The following is an 18,964-nucleotide window of genomic DNA, read 5'->3' as shown; positions in this document are numbered from 1 at the left end:
ATGCCTGGACACATTGTGCGTCAAAGAATGTGGGTCAGAGGAAGAGGGAAATATTGACTGAAGAAAACAGTTCCAGACTTGACCTGTTGCATACATGAATGACTGAGAATACTGGTTAATTCTTGCATTAGAACGTCATACAGGAAAAAAAAATAAAGGTGATAGTGTACTGCCAGACGAGTGCTACGCGCCAGCCGCAAAGGAGGGATGCAGGCAGACAGGTCAGAGGAACCGTGGCCATTGATATAGTGACAGATGCGAAATAAAGATGAAAAACTGTGGCCAAGAGAGAATGGAAGATTGAAGGGAATCAATGAGAGGAGATGAGTTAATGAGACGAAAAACCTTTGACTTCCACCCTGTTCAAAGGTGATGTATGTGCGGATCCCCTTCCGGGCATGCAAATTGTACGCAGCACAGGGGTGGCTAAGAATAAGACCTCCCTGTACAAAGTCAGGACCTGTGCAAGAGTTAAAAACAAATGAAAAGCACAGGGTCATCATTTACAGTGTTCCAAAAAAAATGACAGTCAAAATAAAGGAGGGAGGGGGGTTTGCAGATACCTTAGCGCAAACTCCCAGTATGTTAACACCATTACTGAAACGCGTGATGAAGAATGAAAGATTTGTCTTTTGTGGCTTGTCACTATTATTCGCATTTTAAGTGGTACAGGAAGCATCGTAGCCCCTCTTCCTTAGCAGTTCATTCTATACATTATACCTGATTAATTTCTTACACGTTATTGATGTAGATTATGTTGACATTTAAGTTATATAATTAGCAGATGGAAGAAGAGTAAATAAATGAACTGCATTCCACGATACATATCACATTAAGAGTTGTTATGAGTGGCGTCGGGCTTCGTAACAACTCTCCCTTAGCGATTTATTTTTGTATATTACACCTAAACATTACTTTGTATATTATTTCTGTCGTTTTGTTTATCTACATACCTGTGCATCAATAACATACAAGAGTACAATGAAGTGCAATGTGCAGCTAATTCATTCAGGATAAGATGTTACGAAATTTCCTTAACTACTTAAAATAGGAGTCTATTGAAGATATGATCTACATCAGTCAGGTGTGAAATCCACGACCCTCCCACACCACATCACACCACACTCTTACACCAAGCAAAATCATCCTCTCACACCACACCAAAGCACACCACACAACACCCCACACCACACTCTTACACCACACTAAACAAAATCATTCTCCCACACCACACCACACCAAGGTCATTAAGCGAAGGATCCTGAAGCTCCCGCATCTAGTACTTTTGAGCGTGTTTCATGTGTTGTGTTTTATGAGTTGTAATTTAGATTTTTTTTATTCTCTGACCTTACAGTCAGGACGGTAATACCAATACACTTCATTACGATACATAACAAGGCACTGAGCAAAGGCTTTCGGAACAGAGTAATTCGATCTAAAGGGTCCAACAAACTTTCCAGAATACCGTGTGATTGTTTCGTAATTGCACAACCAAGAAGCTGAACATTATTCTTATCGTCGGAAGTACAGCCATGGGCAAAAGTTCGCCGACAGTGCTCTTGCAGTATCGTGTAACCAACTGCCCTCCATATTCTCTTTCCTTCCCATGCGACAGAGAGCATCCTTCCTGCACTCCTCGGTTTGTTGTGTGCTTCCTATTACCATCACAAAACACAATATAAAACAAACTTAATGCAACACTTGTCATCTCCACGGTCAGGTGAGAAGTGTCAGTGAACTTTGCTCATGGCTGTATAGTCGGGGACAAAAGTTTGCCCACTTCTTCACTGAGTATATTATCAGTTAGGGTATGTCCGTCGCTTTGCAACTTCATGTACAAAAAACAGAATCATCACTGGCAGAGAAATATACCAAACCACTCCAACCTGAAGAAAATTAACCACCAGAGGGAAGTGAGAGGCAGCAAACTTTTGCCCTTGACTGTACATTGCGTGAGAAATCTTATTTGAATTTAGAACTGAAACATGGCCATGTCATGTCTCCAAGGTTGTTCCGTGTGCATATGGATGAGGAAGTGGAGAGAGAGAGAGAGAGAGAGAGAGAGAGAGAGAGAGAGAGAGAGAGAGAGAGAGCAATAATGATAAAACTTCTCTCTGGCAATGTAGCAACGAGTTATATTAATTTGATATCCACATGATGAAATATTTGGTGGACTACTGAACTACATTCATTATGAAAGAGAGAGAGAGAGAGAGAGAGAGAGAGAGAGAGAGAGACTCTCCCCCACATGCTGTAATGAACACAATAATGTTGAGAAATAAAGTGAGGATAAGGTCTCTCTCTCTCTCTCTCTCTCTCTCTCTCTCGCCCATCCTCCTTTCTGTTCACTAGCCTTTCTGGATTAAACCGGAATATTTCTCGCCTTTACTAAATAATTCTTTCCCCTCTACACCTCCATTCATCATGATTATCATTAATGCCATTAGTAGTAGTAGTAGTAGTGGTAATAGTGGTAGTAGTAGTAGTAGTAGTAGTAATAGTAGTAGTAATAGTAGTAGTAGTAGCAGTAGTAGTAGTAGTTGTTGCTGTAGTAGTAGTAGTGGTAATAGCGGTAGTAACAGTAGTAATAGTAGTAGTTGTAGTAGTAGTAGTAGTAGTGGAAGTAGTACTACTACATCTACTGTTACTACTGCTACTACTACTACTACTTCTTTAATTATCATCATCATCGTCGTCATCTACACCATCAACATTATCTTCCTAATCCTATTGTTCATATTTCACAGTCGTTTGTATGATCATAAAACAAAAACAGAGAGGAAGCAAGTAGGAGAAACCCTTATTAGTGCCAAAATAATGACCAGAACATCTAAGCCCATATCTGTATTGCACAGAAGGCTCCACAGCTCCTTTTCCTTGACGATTTGTTTTGAGAGACAGACAAAGGAGGAAGTAAAGGAGCATTGTTTTGTTGATGTGGGTATGACTGAAAGTGTTAAGAGAGGATGGAGAACGAGAGACTGATTAGAAGAGTTAATGTGAGTGAGGTGAAGAGGGAGAGGAATAGAGACCATGGATATGCTGGAGGGATGGAGTGGAGAGATATATGGAAGAGGAGGGTGTGAGTTTGAGGGAGGGTAGCTAAATGACTGAAGACAAGACCACGTGGAGGCGATTTGTTTGTGGCCACCCCTTACTGGACTAAGGCGTCTGGCAACAGAACGATAGATAGTTATGTAGACATACAGATAGATAGATAGACAGACAGATTCACCTCAGTGTTCCCTCGTATGCTGCGATATTCTCTTTACATCATCATGAATTCCATAAATTGCATAGAAGAATGTATTAAGTTAGCAGATATAGAAATAAACATTTGAGTCTCTATCTGTCTATCTATTGCCAGTCTCCTCAATCCCGTAAGGGGTGGCCACTAACAAATCGCCTCCATGTTGCCCTGTCCCCTGCCATTTCACTGCCCTCTCTCCAGCTAACACTCCCCTCTTCCCCATCCCTCCATCTCATCCTCTGCCTCTCCCTTCCTCTTTCCCCCTCCTCCTCACCCACACACTCTCCTTGTTAGCTAGTCTCTCGCTCTCCATCCTCACCACGTAGCCAAACCACCTCAATGTACAGTATTTCTCCTACCATTATCTCCAGTCTGTTTATTAGATACCACAGGAAGCTACGTGGCACCTCTTAGCGATTTATTCAGAAAATTGAATCATATTAGTCTTCTGTGTGCCGTTTGTAAGAACAAGAGTTATCAGAGTGCCTTCATCATCATCATCATCATCATCCCGACCTCCTTTCCCACAGAAAGAGAGAGAGAGAGAGAGAGAGAGAGAGAGAGATAAGTAAATGAAGTGCAAAATATAAAAATAAAGTAACGAGGAGGAGGGGCTATGATGTGCATGTAAGAATAAGTGCAGTTTTCGATGCAGTGTGTAGCTGTGGCTGCAGGTGTGTGTGTGTGTGTGTGTGTGTGTGTGTGCAAATACGGGCTGCCCTATTTTTATTCACCTGTCATTCACGGCTTCAAAAATCTTGGACACTTATTTTAGATGGCATGGGAAGCCTATGGGGACTTCTTCCTTGGCGATTTATTTTGCATATTACGTCTAAGCATTCTTTTTTTTTTTCTGTTAACATCACCAGTAGCTACGTAATTTGCATCAGCTGGTTGTAAGGGGATAAAGAGGCTGCTGAGTTTATAATGGGCACAGCAAGCTTAGTACTTACTTGGTTGTCTTGAGGCTGCCTCACTAATACAGAGCTGGTTATTTATTGTAGATACCCTTTAACTGTGATATGAACGTTTTCTGTGTTTAAGTACATGACATTCCTTTACAGATTAGATAGACAATGTGTGTGTCATTGTTGCAGGGAAATATCTACCAATAAAAGATAACTTGATGAGTCTTTCATAATTTTGTTGATGTAAACATGACAATCAGTAGGAATGAATCAACTCGTGGTTCCTTAGCACTGGTGAGGGTGAGGTGACAACACACTACTATTTCGCCCCTAAGGTAGATAAAATTATTGAATTTCCTGTTTATATCCGCACATGTGGTCATGGTAGCCAACTGTGCATCATTTAGGGGATACTTTGGGCCTCTGTAGGCCCATGAAGGCGAGAAATGGCTATATGTTTTAACGAGGACCAACTGGCATCACATGATTGTCACGGCGGAATTTGGAGGGGAGTCGGGATGAAGCCAATTTTCTTCCGTTTTTAACCATAGTTTATCATCCAAAGTCTCATTAGCATTATTCATCACTACAGTGTTTCCTAGACATAGAGGCATTTCTCCTTCGTAAGCGAGTGACGTATTTCCATGATGAGAAGATTATTGTATTTAGATTGGTCGAGCTGCCCAACTTTTATACAAATATTTATTTACCATGACTGTTTTCGTGACACCTTCCAGGGATCACCTTAAATATATGAATGGTCGAGAATTGTACAGCTTGTTGTTTGAGCAGTGTTGGGGTGGTGTTTTATATTGAACAGTTTCAGAGTATGTCATATAGTACTATATTGGGTTTGTTTTCATATGAAGGAACTGGGTCATTCCAATTAGTTGAATGCTGCTCTGTGGTTGTGTGAAATTTGATGAGCCTTAGTTATGCATTAGGATTAAATTCCTTGGTTACTAGTCAGGTCAACCCTCCAGTCTAACTACACTTGGCCATCACTTGCTTACCTGTGAATGCTTACCTATGAGTTGAATGGGATTAGGGATCTTAGTCAGGCTAGAACACACATGCCATATATATTGCTACCACAAAATTAAGTAATTCAGTGTAGATTTTTTGTGCTAGAGAGGTTAAATATACTGTACTGTCACAGAAATAATCTTCCCAGCTCCGTTTGAAGAAATTTACAGCTGGCGAAATACAGTGAAAACCCTATCTCTACGAGCGCGTGATTCAGATGCTTCGATTTTTCCGCTACATATTCGACAAACTTTGGGAAGATACTTCTGTCTGTGCCTGTACCTTTCATTTATCCCTTCAGCCCAAGATTTTTCTCCAAAGGTGAATAAAAACATCTAGAGGCAGGAAGAATAAAAAGGGAAATACATCATACGAAGTTATTTATCAGTTATTTAAGAGGAGCCTGTGGAGTCACATGGAGAGACAGGCTGACGAATGAGGATATAAAGGAGCGTTGTGGTGTGGATGTGGATGTGATAGGAACCGTTATGAGGAACACACTGAGGTGGTTTGGCCATGTGGAGAGGATGGAGGGTGAAAGACTGACGAAGAGAGTGTATGTGAGTGAGGTGGAAGGGGGAAGAGGGAGAGGGAGGCCGAGGATGAGATGGAGGGATTGGGTGGAGAGGTATATGAGAGAGGGGGGTGTAAGTTGGGAGCAGGGCAGTGAAGTGGCGGGGGACAGGGCGACTTGGAGGTGATTTGTTTGTGGCCACCCCAAATGGGATTGAGGCGTCTGGCAATAGATAGATAGATCATACGAAGGGCTTAACATTGCTTATAGCTATTAATTTTTTGGTTTTATTGTATCATCCAGCAGTAAAGTACAGTATTACAGTACCAGGTACAAGTTAAAGGTTTAGATAGCCTGTATCTTATTTTTGACTGACTTTTTGGTGTCTGCATATTTTATCAGTATTTGTTATAAGTAAATCTTGGACCAGAATTTGTCTTGTATTGTATTGTTTATGAAGGCTCCAACATGCTTGCATTCATTGGCCTCAGTCATCTAATATCAGCTGTCTACATTGTGTGATCTCTGGCAGCCTCCTTTTTCAGTCTCTTATCCCTGGTGTGACCTTGTCCCAGGTCTTCTTTGGTCTGCATCTTGCAACCGTACCCCAAATGTTCGCACTTTTCACCTTCTGCACCCAACTGTCATCCTCAATCCTCTTAGCATGCTGAAACCATCTCAATTTACCACTCCTCATCAGAACACCAGTACATTCCAATCCCATCAATCCTCTCAACTCTTCAATTGTAATCCTAGTCCCCCCCAGGCCTCACATTCAAAGATGTACAACACATCCATCAAATCTTTGCCGTTTCTATACTTTGAGCCAACAAATGTAATTTATTCAGTTAATTTTGGTTCTGTTATATGCACAGTACATCAGTGACAGGTACTAATGACCATGCATTAGCAAACACAGCAAAAACATTAAAAATGCAATAAAGCTCAGTCTAACCATAGTCTATCTATCTATCTATTGCCAGACGCCTCAATCCCGTTTGGGGTGGCCACAAACAAATCGTCTCCAAGTTGCCCTGTCCCCCGCCATTTCACTACCCTGCTCCCAACTCACACACCCCTCTCTCATATACCTCTCCACCCCATCCCTCCATCTCATCCTCGGCCTCCCCCTCCCTCTTCCCCCCTCCACCTCACTCACATACACTCTCTTCGTCAGTCTTTCACCCTCCATCCTCTCCACATGGCCAAACCACCTCAGTCCTCCATGTTAATCGTTTACAGATACAACCCCATCCCAATTTTGGTGAAGTTTTCCAAGCACTTTCTTCATGTTCATTAGGAACAATTGGAGTTGATCATAGATGTCTTTATGAGGTATATATGTGGTAGGACAAAAGACCTCTTATAGTCGCTGATTTTACCTGGCAGACCTGGACCACTCCTCCTACAGTATGAATACTAAGTGGTGGTAGCATAATAGTTGATGAGCCCTACTGAGGTAGGAATGAATTTTCCTGACTACTGTACTAAGCAAATCATCCTTCCATTCTGATTACACATGGTCATTAACTGAGCTGAAAGGGGTGAGGGATCTTCGTTAGCTGTTAGGTTAGCACAGATGCACTGTAGCATGATAAACTCTGTGATTTTACTTGTTTTACCTTAAATTATCCCAGATTTTATCCTTTTGCAACTATTTCATACAGCTTACTGGCAGACTAAGAATACTGTGGCTCAGCATCCTTTTCATAGTAGCATCTTCATGAGTAGTATCATAATCTCGTGTCAGTCGATCATTACAATTCAGTATTCATGGCGAAGTGATGGCAGTTTTAAGCCAAGTGTGAGTAAATAGGGTGTATGACAGAAGCCATGACCTACAAGCAGTGGTTGAAGATCCAAGAGAGCTCCCTCCTGTAACACAAAATTGTGCTGTATCATTTTTCCTCTATAAAATATATATATAACCTGATTATATCAGAGTACAGTCCTACAGTAGGTATAGAAAGTTGTAGGAATGCAAAATTTTGATATTATTGTTGTTGTGTATGGCCACTGTTTTTGGAATTAAGGCATATGGTCATTGACACATAGATTAATGCTGTTGTAAAGCCTCATCAATTGTACATGCAAACGAAGCCTACATGGATCAAGATCTCAGCTGACAGTCTGAGCAACATTTTTCACTCATGACCATTGAATTCAGGAGACCCTAATTACTTTCCACAAAATACGGGCATAATAAATGAACTGCACTATGATCATAATTAGCTACTTCTTTTCATAAACTTTTTGGCATCGATGAAAGAGCTCTCGTAGATTTTGTGCAAGCAGTAATCAGCCCTGGGGATATCATAATGCCAGTATAGAGTGGAGAATGTAGGAAAATGCAGTGTCTCTTCCAGTCATCTTCTCAAGGGGTTTCTCAGGATGGAGTAATTTTTCAAGTGATGATGACGACGATGCATCTGGATATTGCAATCACAAATATTTTTTATATGAGCAAATTATACAGTACCTGTATTGGGATCAGTTGTTTTTTGATAGATACAGCAATTCTAACCCAGTTTAGGTCCTCTTTGGATGTGGCTATGGATGGAACATCTGAGTTTATAGGTACTGAGATGAGTAGGAAAGAGAGGGAGGTATGGAAGGGAGGAATATGTTGGGGGAAGGGAGAGAGGAAAGCAGCAGCATTAAGTTTAGGGAAAAGGGGAAAGAGGAGTTAAGAGAGACGTAGTTCATAGAGAGAGAATGATAATTAGATTCCATAGTGAACCATTATATCTTGTTTCACTCTTGCCACAGAAAGATGATTTTATTCAACTTTAAGACAGGCTTTCTGAACTTATAAGGTGAACTACCTGTACAGTCTTGGACAAAAGTTTGTCTGACATTTCACCTCATTTTCTTCTCACTTTCCTTCACTGGCAGATATTAGCCTCCTAAGTGTGCATGCATGACATGTTTCTCTTCATACAGATGATTCTCTGTGATATGATTCGTCAGGGAGGAAGTGATAGATGTACCTTAAGTGTGCTGTAGACACAGTGGAATAGGAGGTGAACTTTGTGGTTGGTGTTATGGTGAAGAAAAGGATGAGTTGCAAATATGTGGAAGCAGTAGTACTGTATAATCTCTTTATTATCAGTGTACAAGTGTTGGTGAAACCATGCACATCACTTGAATTCTGGGTAATTATAGAAAATCATTTGATGTTAGCCTAAACAGAATTCCTTGGTGTACCAGTAGCAGAGGAGTAGTCACACAGTTGAGGATTTTAAGTCTCTGGACAGGTAGGATTATGGGCAGTTAAACAAAATCTGGGGTTAGCTAGTACAGTATAGCATAAAATACATAAATGTACTAACATGACGTTTGTTAAAATAGCCATCTCTTCATCATGAATGCCAAGGTGTAACAAGAGAATAGCACTGGCAAATTGCATTAGTCTTAAAGAAGTTCTAAGAAAGAGATGCAGAACCATAGTTTTATCTTTTTCTGCCACTGAGCTCCAGGAAATAATCTCCACCAAGTTAATCCTTCTCTTAAGTAATGTATTTTTTTTGTATTATTGCCACCACCCAAATGTTTATGATTACCATTAACTTTTGGAAGGACCTCTTGTACTGAGTGTCTTCATTTAGGCAGCATCCAAACTCTACAATTTGAAAAGCCTCTCGTAAGATGAATAAGGGAAAGTGAAAGATTCTCTGCCGACTACAAAAGGTTAATGTGGACAAATTATAGTTGCTGGTCACATCATGCAGTGTGATATGGCATAAATTACTCTGTGGAATTAGATGGAGGGATGGGGTGGAGAACTATATGAGTATGGGGAGGTGTGAATTTGAGAGAAGGCTGCCAAGTGGTGGAGTGCAGGATGATACAGAGTCAGTTTGTGACCACCACTTGTGGGATTAAAGCATCTCACTGTAGATGGACAAATAGAATCATTTTTACCACACAACAGTTTTTTCATCATTAACGAGGCTTTTCTTTAAGTGATTAGATATAGTAGGAATAGCCTTAATAAACCCCCTCACTGCTAGACATTTTTCCCAGGTTGAATGAATTCATCCAAAGTTAGCAAGAATAAAATAAAATATCATTGAAGTGAAGAGGTTAAGAGTGCCACAGGGTTAATAACTTAACTTAGATCTTTTATACTACAACTACACTCTGTTCACTTAAACTTGGCATAAAATGAATGAATCATGAGGAAATACACAGCCCTTGTACCATAACACTGAGCTTCCTGTGACTCCCTGAGATTTAGTTATCCTCTCTCTCTCTCTCTCTCTCTCTCTTTCTCTCTCTCTCTCTCTCTCCACACACACACACACACGCTCAGTTATATTTCAATTTTTTCCTACATCATACTTCTTTTCCTTCCCTGCCCACCCCTCCCCTTCCCTCCCATGATATATAATCCATGCACGACCATTTTCTCTTCCAGTTTATACCTGGAGAAGGCCTAAATCAGACCAGAGGTGTTCTTTCTTCAGTTCAGCACAATTTCACCAAGTACAGTACGGTATATACTGTATAATTAATTTTTTGAAATCTGCTGACCTTTCCCTTCCCTTTTTTTTTTTTTTTTTTTTTTTTTTTTTTAATGTAGTTGCTTCCACCAGTTGATTTTACCAAACTTAAGTAGGATGTCTTGTGCTGAAGTTGTTAATGAAGGTGTAGTACTTTCTGTCATAAAAAGAAATAGCTGCTTATAAAAGACATACCTTTACTCATATTGAAACAGTTGTTCATGTTGTGGTCCCAGGCTCATCAGAAATGTCAACCCAGTGACAGTGGCTTAAGCCTCACTTCTCCTTATGAGTACTAGGGAATTAGTAGAGGAACATTTATAATCAGGCAGTGGAGCTTTCAAGTTATATTAGTGCCACCACATTACAAGGCATCCCTCACCAGCACCTAATGAAAGGGTTGAGACGTACTGACTGAGAAATGGGTCGTATAATCATCCTTTTAGCAGTGAAATGTTTTATTTACTTATGGTCATATTCCCACCAGTGTGTGAGTTTGTTTTACCACCTGTTTCTTGGCAGTTTATTTTGAATGTTTCACTTCAGTATTCTCTTGTACTCTATTTATACTGCAGTATATCATTGTACCATCACATTAATGTACTAGGTGTGAATAACCATCCAACATCATACAATCCAATATTACTCCATCAGGATCATAGGAGGATCTGGTGCTAGACGCTTTGTCTAGACATTGAGGCAAGAGAGACTGTTTCCTTTCCACTTAGTGCCAGTATGTTAGCAGTAAACCATAATCATCCCATGGCATTAGACCCATCCAAGCGTGATTATCAGTGTGGCGTATGGGGGGGGGGGGAATGCTGAGGAAGAGGTGCTCAGAAACCTTCCTAAGTGGCATGAATACATTCCTCAATTTTACTACCTCCAGAAGATTTTATACAGCTTCAGGAAGACATTTTGTAGTGAAGGAGATTATGAAGGCCATATCTGACCTCTGCAGTTCAAAAGTCAGTCCTCATCTGAATAACCTCATCTGAAGGTAACAAGAATAATACCAAAATCATAATCTGGGTTTAGAAGGGTTAACGAGATTAATTTACGGTAAATGTTCTGGAAAATGATAGAAGTACCTTGAGATGGTTTGTTCATGTGGAGAGAATGGAAAACGAGATGGAGGGTGGAAGGGGGAGGGGGAGACTGAGGATGAAATGGAGGGGGAAAGGGAAAGGGGGAGACCAAGGATGAGGTGGAGGGATAGGATGGAGAGGTATATGAAAGTGGAGTCTGTGAGTTGGAGAGAGGGCAGCCTGTGGGCAGAGGCTAGGTTAATATATGGCAGTTCCTTTCTGGCCACCCTGAGATTACAGCACCTGACTATGGAAAGATAGGTGGATGGATAGATAGATTTAGAGTTGGTGTGGAAGGTGTCACAAAACTGTCTTGGAAAATGAATTAAGGAATGTCTACACTTTTCAGCTTGCATGATCCAGCAAAGGTAGGTGTATTTAAATGTCATTTAATTGTATACTGTATTTACAGTATGTTTAATTTTTCACCCAAAGCCAGTCCTTGTTATAAGTCTCCTTTATTGACTTTTTTTTCTTTTTCTTTCTTTCTTTTATTTTTTTTACTGTAAGTTTCAGGTATAGAAAACTTAAAATGCCATTGCTACCTATAAAGCTGTTTTTCCAGTTCCCCAGTTTACAGTCCTCATTGTATGGAAACATTTAAGAAACTGTATTTTAGAACACATTTTTGACTTATAACTAGGACTGCCCTTTATTTTTCTGTTTACATTAGAACACTTTATAGTATTATTGATGACACTATGTTATGATTGGTGGCCGTTATGTTTTGTGGTTATTTCTTTCTTTCTGCAAAATACTGAATTGTACCTGCTCGTATAAATTGCCTCATACTGTATTGTTTTGAAGTGGGGATGTTTTATTGTTGCTTATGTTTTTGGTAGGCTGCTTTCACCTTAAGGACAGTATTAAATTTACTGTTGGCAGAAGAAGCCGTGTTTCTTCTCCTGCATCTCTCTCCATAAGACTTTGGATTGTATATTAAGTGGCCTAGGAGGTCTTGTACCATGTCTTCCTTAATTACCGGTACTTGTTTTACATATAGCTAGCATTAACATTGTCCTGTATGCTATTTATGTTACTTCAGTATTGATATAATTTGCCCCAGTAACACAGGAGGATATTGAGGCATATTGTACAGAATAAATATTTAAGAAAGAGGTGTTACAAAATCTCCAGTGCCACTCACAATAGGATCATTTGATAATCAGTCTGGTTACAGCTAGCAAAGGGCACCACTGACCTTTGGCCAAATAAAGTCAGTGTTGATGTTTTTGGACTCGTGTGACTGATGAACATTGGCTTAAAAACTGTATCATGAAGGGATGGTACACCCCAGAACATTTGTTATTGTGATCCCAGGCTCATATGATGTAAACTTAGTGTAATACAGTCTGAAATTGTGCTTTCCTTGGAGACCCCCATTCTCTTTCAGGGGATGGGGAAGGTAGTTGAGGGACTTTAGTATAACTGGCCAGTCGAGCTGCCTGGTTATATTGGTGCCATTGCACAAAGGTGTCCTTCTCATGCATGTAATTTTTTTATGGGCCTTGGTAAAATGTCTGTGGATATTAGATTTAAATTGCCAGTGTTCATTATTACAGAGTGTATCACCAGCTGTTTACAGAGACCAAACATATTCTGCTTATGTCACATGATATGGAAACTATTGTGGAAAGTTTAGGGCTTGCCCACTTTTTATATTTTAATTTATACAACTGTGATTTTCCAAAGTCTGTGGAAAGAGAAGCAAGAAAGGTGACAGGACTCTTGAGTGCTGTATTCTGTGTGGCTTTGGAGATCTTGTAACACCTCTCGCCAAGTGATTTATTCTGCATGTTATACCTCAGTATCCTCATGTATGATATTGATCCAAACTTCTGTAAATTGATATGAAAGCAGTTTAAATCATACTGTATACAAGAGAATGTTAAGATGTCATATGCAGAATAAATGGTTAAGGAAGAGGTGTTACAAAGCCTCCTGTGCTACCAAGAATATGACCTTCACTCCTAATAGTACTTATGCATAGGTTGACACATTATTAGCATGGCTGAAATCCGCTTTATCAGACTGAAAATCTCCATGATATTCGTGACATATGGAGCGGAATTTTCTGTGCCAATTTGAGACCATGTGCAGCATTAGCTTATAGTACTGTACAAGTTTTTCATCAGTGCCAAAGAAGAGAAACATTTTCGGTTATTTTCACTACAGTACTCAGCAACTTGTGTTTCTTACTCAGTGACTTCTGTTCTGTAATGCAGTATGTCCACTTAGTGTAAGATTACCATCTCAGTCTTCGGTGCTAAGCTGTAGCAAGAGATTAGCTATACAACAATATGGTGCAAGTCAGAAAGAAGTGCAATGGAAATGATGCAGAGCCGTAGTATTGTCTTATTCAGCCCCTGATATGCAAAATAAACTGTAAAAGGAAAAAAATTTTCTACCAAGTTGAGTTGGGTTACATTCTTCTAAGTAAGCTAAACTGTTTTGAAGTTAGTCATTTCTTAATCCCAGGAAGTAGATGCCAGTACAACGAAAAATTATTCAGGTAGGATTCATTTAACTATACAGTATTTGGAAGCAAAGGAGGGTCCACCTGCCTTAAATGCCCTTGTGCAGGTGACTGGCAGCAGTATATGCCCTGTCTTCCATATACTGTACTGTACTTGTACTGTGCTAAACATAGGTCAGTTGACTGTTCGCTGTTGGTTGAATCCTATGAAAATGGGAGTTTGAATCAAATGTAGCTTCATTAAGTATGCTGTTGGAACATAAACCATCTCTTTATTTTTTTTTGATATCCATATCATCATTCTGTCTACTTAGTCTCTCTGTATGCATCTTCTTTATTTATTGTAAACCGACTCCATTGTTTTTTGGGAAAAAACTGTCAGGATGTTGAGGATAAGGATGATATTAGGCTATTAAATGAATGTTTGTGTGTTATTGTGCAAACCTGACAGCAGTGTCATGTTCAACCCCATTTCTCCTACTTTTGCATAAACCTCTCCTGCTTGTTTGTAATGAATTATGAAAATGAATTCCTGAAACTGATTGCATTCATTTTTCTGCTTCCTTCTCTCTTCTTCAACTGTCTGTCTGTATAACTCTCATTCTTTATTTGTTGTCTACCTCACCCGATCTGTAGGTGGGAAAATAGGCCAGGATGATGATGATGATGATGATTGATATTAAATGAACTCCAGGGTAATATTATCCAAACCTGAAAGTAATTCCCTATTCCACCCATTTTTGCCTACATAGTGTGCATACCTCTCTCGTATTTGGTGTTCATTTAATTTTGTTTTGTTTTTAAAGGCTCCAACATGCTTGCATGCGATGGCCTTGGTCACCTAATGGCGGCTCTCCATGCTGCACGATCTATTGCAGCCTCCCTGTTCAGTCCCTTTATCCTGAGGTCACAGTGACCTCGTCCCATGTCTTTCTTGGTCTACCCCTCATAACCCCACCCCCAGTATTAACACTTCTCACCTTCCTCACTCAATTATCATCCCCCATCCTCTCCACATGCCCAAATCATCTCAATCTACCTCTCCTCATCACAACACCAATACACTCCACTCCCATCCTACCTCTCAACTTTTCCATCATACACCCAGCTCCCCCAGACCATGCACAGAGGGACGCACTACACATCCACCTAATCATTGTCATTTTTGTATGTCTGAGCCTGCGAATATCCTCCTTTACTGCCCAGGTCTCACTACCATACAGCATTACACTCCTAACACATGCTGCATACAAAGACCCCTTAGCACGTAGGGAGAGTCCTCTCAATGTCAGGAGAGGCAAGAGCTCCCTGAACTTCTTCCAGCCACTTCTCACCCTAGCCACAGAGCTAGCTCCAGGCCACCTCCAGCACTCAACATGTGAGAGTTATGAAAATAAATACTGTATGAATGAACTGTAATAATATCCTAAACTGACTGCATTCTCTATTCTCTGTATTACACAACTTTCTGTGTCATTTACCTCACCTCCATCCTTAGATGGGAAAATATGTCATAGTGACGAATAATAATTTAGTAAATAAATTTCAGTTTAACATTATCTAATATGCCTGCAGTTTTGTATTTTGCTCCATTTAGTCTGCTGTCGGTGCATATACCACTTCTGATTGTTGTGATACATACATTTACCTGGTTGCTCTTTCCTTAACTGTCTCAATCCGATGACATACTCGTTGCCAGATTTTTGGTTATCACCAGACGACTTTATTCAAAATAGGGAGGCCCTTCAGGCTGAAGGGTTAAATGTCTGAACTGAGTAAAGCCCAGGTTCCCTATGCTTTGGATGGGCCAATAAAAGATGGTGGTTTAGTGGATGGAAAGAGCCCTATTTAGGGCAGTGGCCATGCTTAACTTTGATCAGCAACAGGTGACTTGGGTTTTTCCAGTCATGTAATGCCACCAAGAAGTTTAAGCGAATTTTCTTCCCTTAAATATTATGAACTACAGTAGCCCAGCCTTGGATCCTTACACATCGGAGGGTATAAAATGGAGTAGGCTGTTGCTGTGTTGCCATGATAGAAAGATATATAGATTATACATTGTAATTTTTGTTTTGTAATAACTAAACTTCCATTTATTCATTGTACAGTAATTCAGCCAATTCCTATGCTGAATAATGTGGAACACCGGATATTGCTTATCCAGTGCAACATTTGGCTTTTAGTCAGATGTGAGTTTTTCTGTTTTGACTCTCTGTCCTTAAAACTTTACCGTGAGTAAAGATGAAAACTAAGCATGTAGAAACAGTACAGTAATGATACAGTACTGTTCATGGTGTACTCACCAAGTTTTGGCATCGATGGAGGTTAGAGTTGCACACTGTGTGGTACAGTACTGTACAGTACAGTACACATAATCCCATGTGGTCCAGTGGCGATCACACCACTGCCGCGCTGCTGTCGAAACCACTTCAGGCGGGCCTGGTCGAGTTTACAAAAGTGTGGCTTGGCTATCATCTTGCATTCGTGCCGTCGCACAGTTGCACCATGTTAACCCAGGAAGAACATCTCAAGGAAGTGTTTGTTCTTCCACAAATCCTGCAGTGTGGTCTGGGGCATGTTTTAGTGCTACATTAGCCTTGTGATGGTCCAGCCTTGTCCCATCTTCTTCTTCATGGAGAAAGCGATACAACACCTCTTAGCAGGTGGTGGAGGCACCATGGAGACAAAAACCAGGACAAAACACAAGGCCACAGGACCTTCACCAACCAGGGCACCATCACAAAAGCCACAAACTCAGCCATCACACATAACTAGTAACAAGCACTTTCAGGCCATAGGTGAGGCACGTCAAAAGAAGAAACAGCACAGGGGGTAGGAGAATCGGGGGCTAGCACTCACTCTCGTAAACAGTGCAGTACACAGAATAATTTTACAATTACAATATAGCACTAGGACATGATCACTGACAGTCATTAGCACTGCAGTATAGTACAGTACTGTACACTACGAACGTAGGATGCCACAGAGTTAGGAATAGCGCCAGGGTTTTGGGACCACGAGGTCAGAATAGTGGAGTGCACAGGTACGTCTTCACTGGACGACATCCACGGGCATGAATGAGAACGTGGAGGTATTCTTGGTGCAGTGAGTGAGGAACACCAGTGATGGATTCTGATTGGCTGGCACGTAGCGGGCGTTTTCATCGGCTCCCGAGTTTCGGGATTTCCCTTGGCACTGTTTGGCTACCATAACGAGCGCGTTGATAATCCTCACTGCTGGATATTGTATTGGACTGCCAGTAACGTCCTGTTTCGGTGCTGGATGTTGCATAATTCAGTCAGATATTACTTCAATAGAGCCAAGATCGCTGTGACAGATGTTGCGTTGGGTTAGGTACTGTATTGCAACAATGGATAATTGAGAGTTTACTGTACTGCAGTAATTTTCTTTATTAAGTACTATGTGTTTTTCCGTTCATCTCATTCACACCATGGAGAAAATATTTTCATAAGTCTAGGTTGTGTTTCAGAATACAAAATTACCACTTTTTTCTTTTCTTTTTTTTCTTTTTTAATGCAGTTCCATTCATAATGCAGTATGCAGCCCCTTTATTGCTCCATCAAAAGCAGAGGCCCAAGACTAGATTGCACAGTCAAAATATATAATGCAAGACCAGTTCTCTCCTCTTGGTGGCATTATGTGAACAGTAGACCTCAACTACACCTTGGAATTAGACCCTTAGGGGTCATATTGTGTTAGGTCGTGAGCTCAGTACACCACCAAATATCTAAAAAATTGTATGAGGGCAGTAGGGTTCATGCATTGCAGCAGTACACTGCATAACGACATACTTTTTTTCTCTGTATTCATCAGAGAACTGTCCCATAAAAGAGAAAGTACTGTACCAAAGTGTGACCGGGAGTATAAAAGTGCGGACTTATAATGAGATTGTACTGCACTGTATGTCTTCAGTGTTGAAGTTGCAGATTGGTGACTGGTGGGTGTTATTAGGATGATGGAATCATACATAAATGGTGTTTTATTATTTACTGTACTTGGCCATGTGGAGAGGATAGAGAGTGAGAGACTGACAAGGAGAGTATATGTAAGTGAGGTGAAGGGGGAGAGAGGGAGGGGAAGGCCAAGGATGAGATGGAGGGATGGAGTGGAGAGGTATATGAGAGAGGGGGGTGTGAATTGGGAGCAGGGCAGTGAAATGGCAGGGGACAGGGTGACATGGAGGCGATTTGTTTGTGGCCACCCCGTATAAGGGATTAAGGTGTCTGGCAATAGTTAGATAGATTTGTAGCTATCTATCTATCTATACAGTACAGTATTATAATGATCCGATTTCTGAATGTTTGTTGGTTTGTCCATTTGTGACTGTAATACAGCAAAAACGGCACATTGTAGCGCAATTTTTGTTAGAGCAAGGTACTGCTAAAATTCTTGGACTTGAAGAATAAAAATTTCCGGTCCAGTCGGGCCTCCAGTTCCCGAGTTATGACTCATTTCTTTTACTCGGTAACCTTTAGGTAGACCACTTTCTTTGTGGGCATTGAAGTACCATAACACAACCAAAAGTACAGGACATAGTGCAATATTTGTTATAGGAAGGTGCCATTAAAATCCTCAAAGTTGAAGAATAAAACAATTTCCAGTTCAACCGGGCCACTGGTTCCCTAGTTACGAATCATTTCTGGCCTTTTGTCATCAAGCAGAAGGGCCACCAAAAGCTGCCTTTAAGTGAGTAGTTATTAAATACAGTATTACTGTAATTGTATGTTTTACAGTTTTTATACAGAACAGTATTACTATTTTCCTTTTTTTTTTTTTTTTTTTTTTTTTTTTTTTTTTTTTTAGTTTTATTTGTGTTACATTACTTATTATCTTCTTGTGATGCCAGTTTCCTTTCTTCCATAAAATATGATTATAACATAAGTATGTGCCTTATTTCATTGGTTGTGTGTGTGTGTGTGTGTGTGTGTGTGTGTGTGTGTGAGAGAGAAGATAATATACTGTACAGTTACCACAATACCCTTACTAACAAATTTTTAACAAATATGTTTTTATAAACTGTTATTGGGAAACAGTAAGTTGAATATTTTAAGCATTCACATTTAGCTACAGTTTTATTTTTGGAGGGAAAAAAAAGTGCGCTTTTCAAAGGACAGAACCATAGTACATGTAGCATTCAGTACAACCGTAGAACTATGTGAGCTGTGACATGTCGCAT

General features: G+C 40.3%; 1 protein-coding gene across 1 annotated transcript in view; it reads left to right on the top strand.

Annotated features, from left to right (window-relative positions):
• The window catches only part of LOC145406810 (ceramide synthase 2-like), a 59,176-nt gene continuing 40,212 nt past the window's right edge, over positions 1 to 18,964 (top strand). Inside the window, exons 1-2 of the mRNA XM_080277907.1 lie at positions 1 to 29; positions 4,448 to 4,493. Coding sequence (XP_080134033.1) covers positions 1 to 29; positions 4,448 to 4,493 — 75 coding nt within the window. The remainder of the gene's footprint in view (positions 30 to 4,447; positions 4,494 to 18,964) is intronic.

Source organism: Coenobita brevimanus, chromosome 71, assembly GCF_032717465.1.
Source record: "Coenobita brevimanus isolate Jiangsu-jjx chromosome 71, ASM3271746v2, whole genome shotgun sequence".
In the NCBI taxonomy this organism is placed as follows: domain Eukaryota; kingdom Metazoa; phylum Arthropoda; class Malacostraca; order Decapoda; family Coenobitidae; genus Coenobita; species Coenobita brevimanus.
The sequence above is the reverse complement of the archived record's forward strand: the minus strand, read 5'-3'. Positions and strand labels throughout refer to the sequence as shown.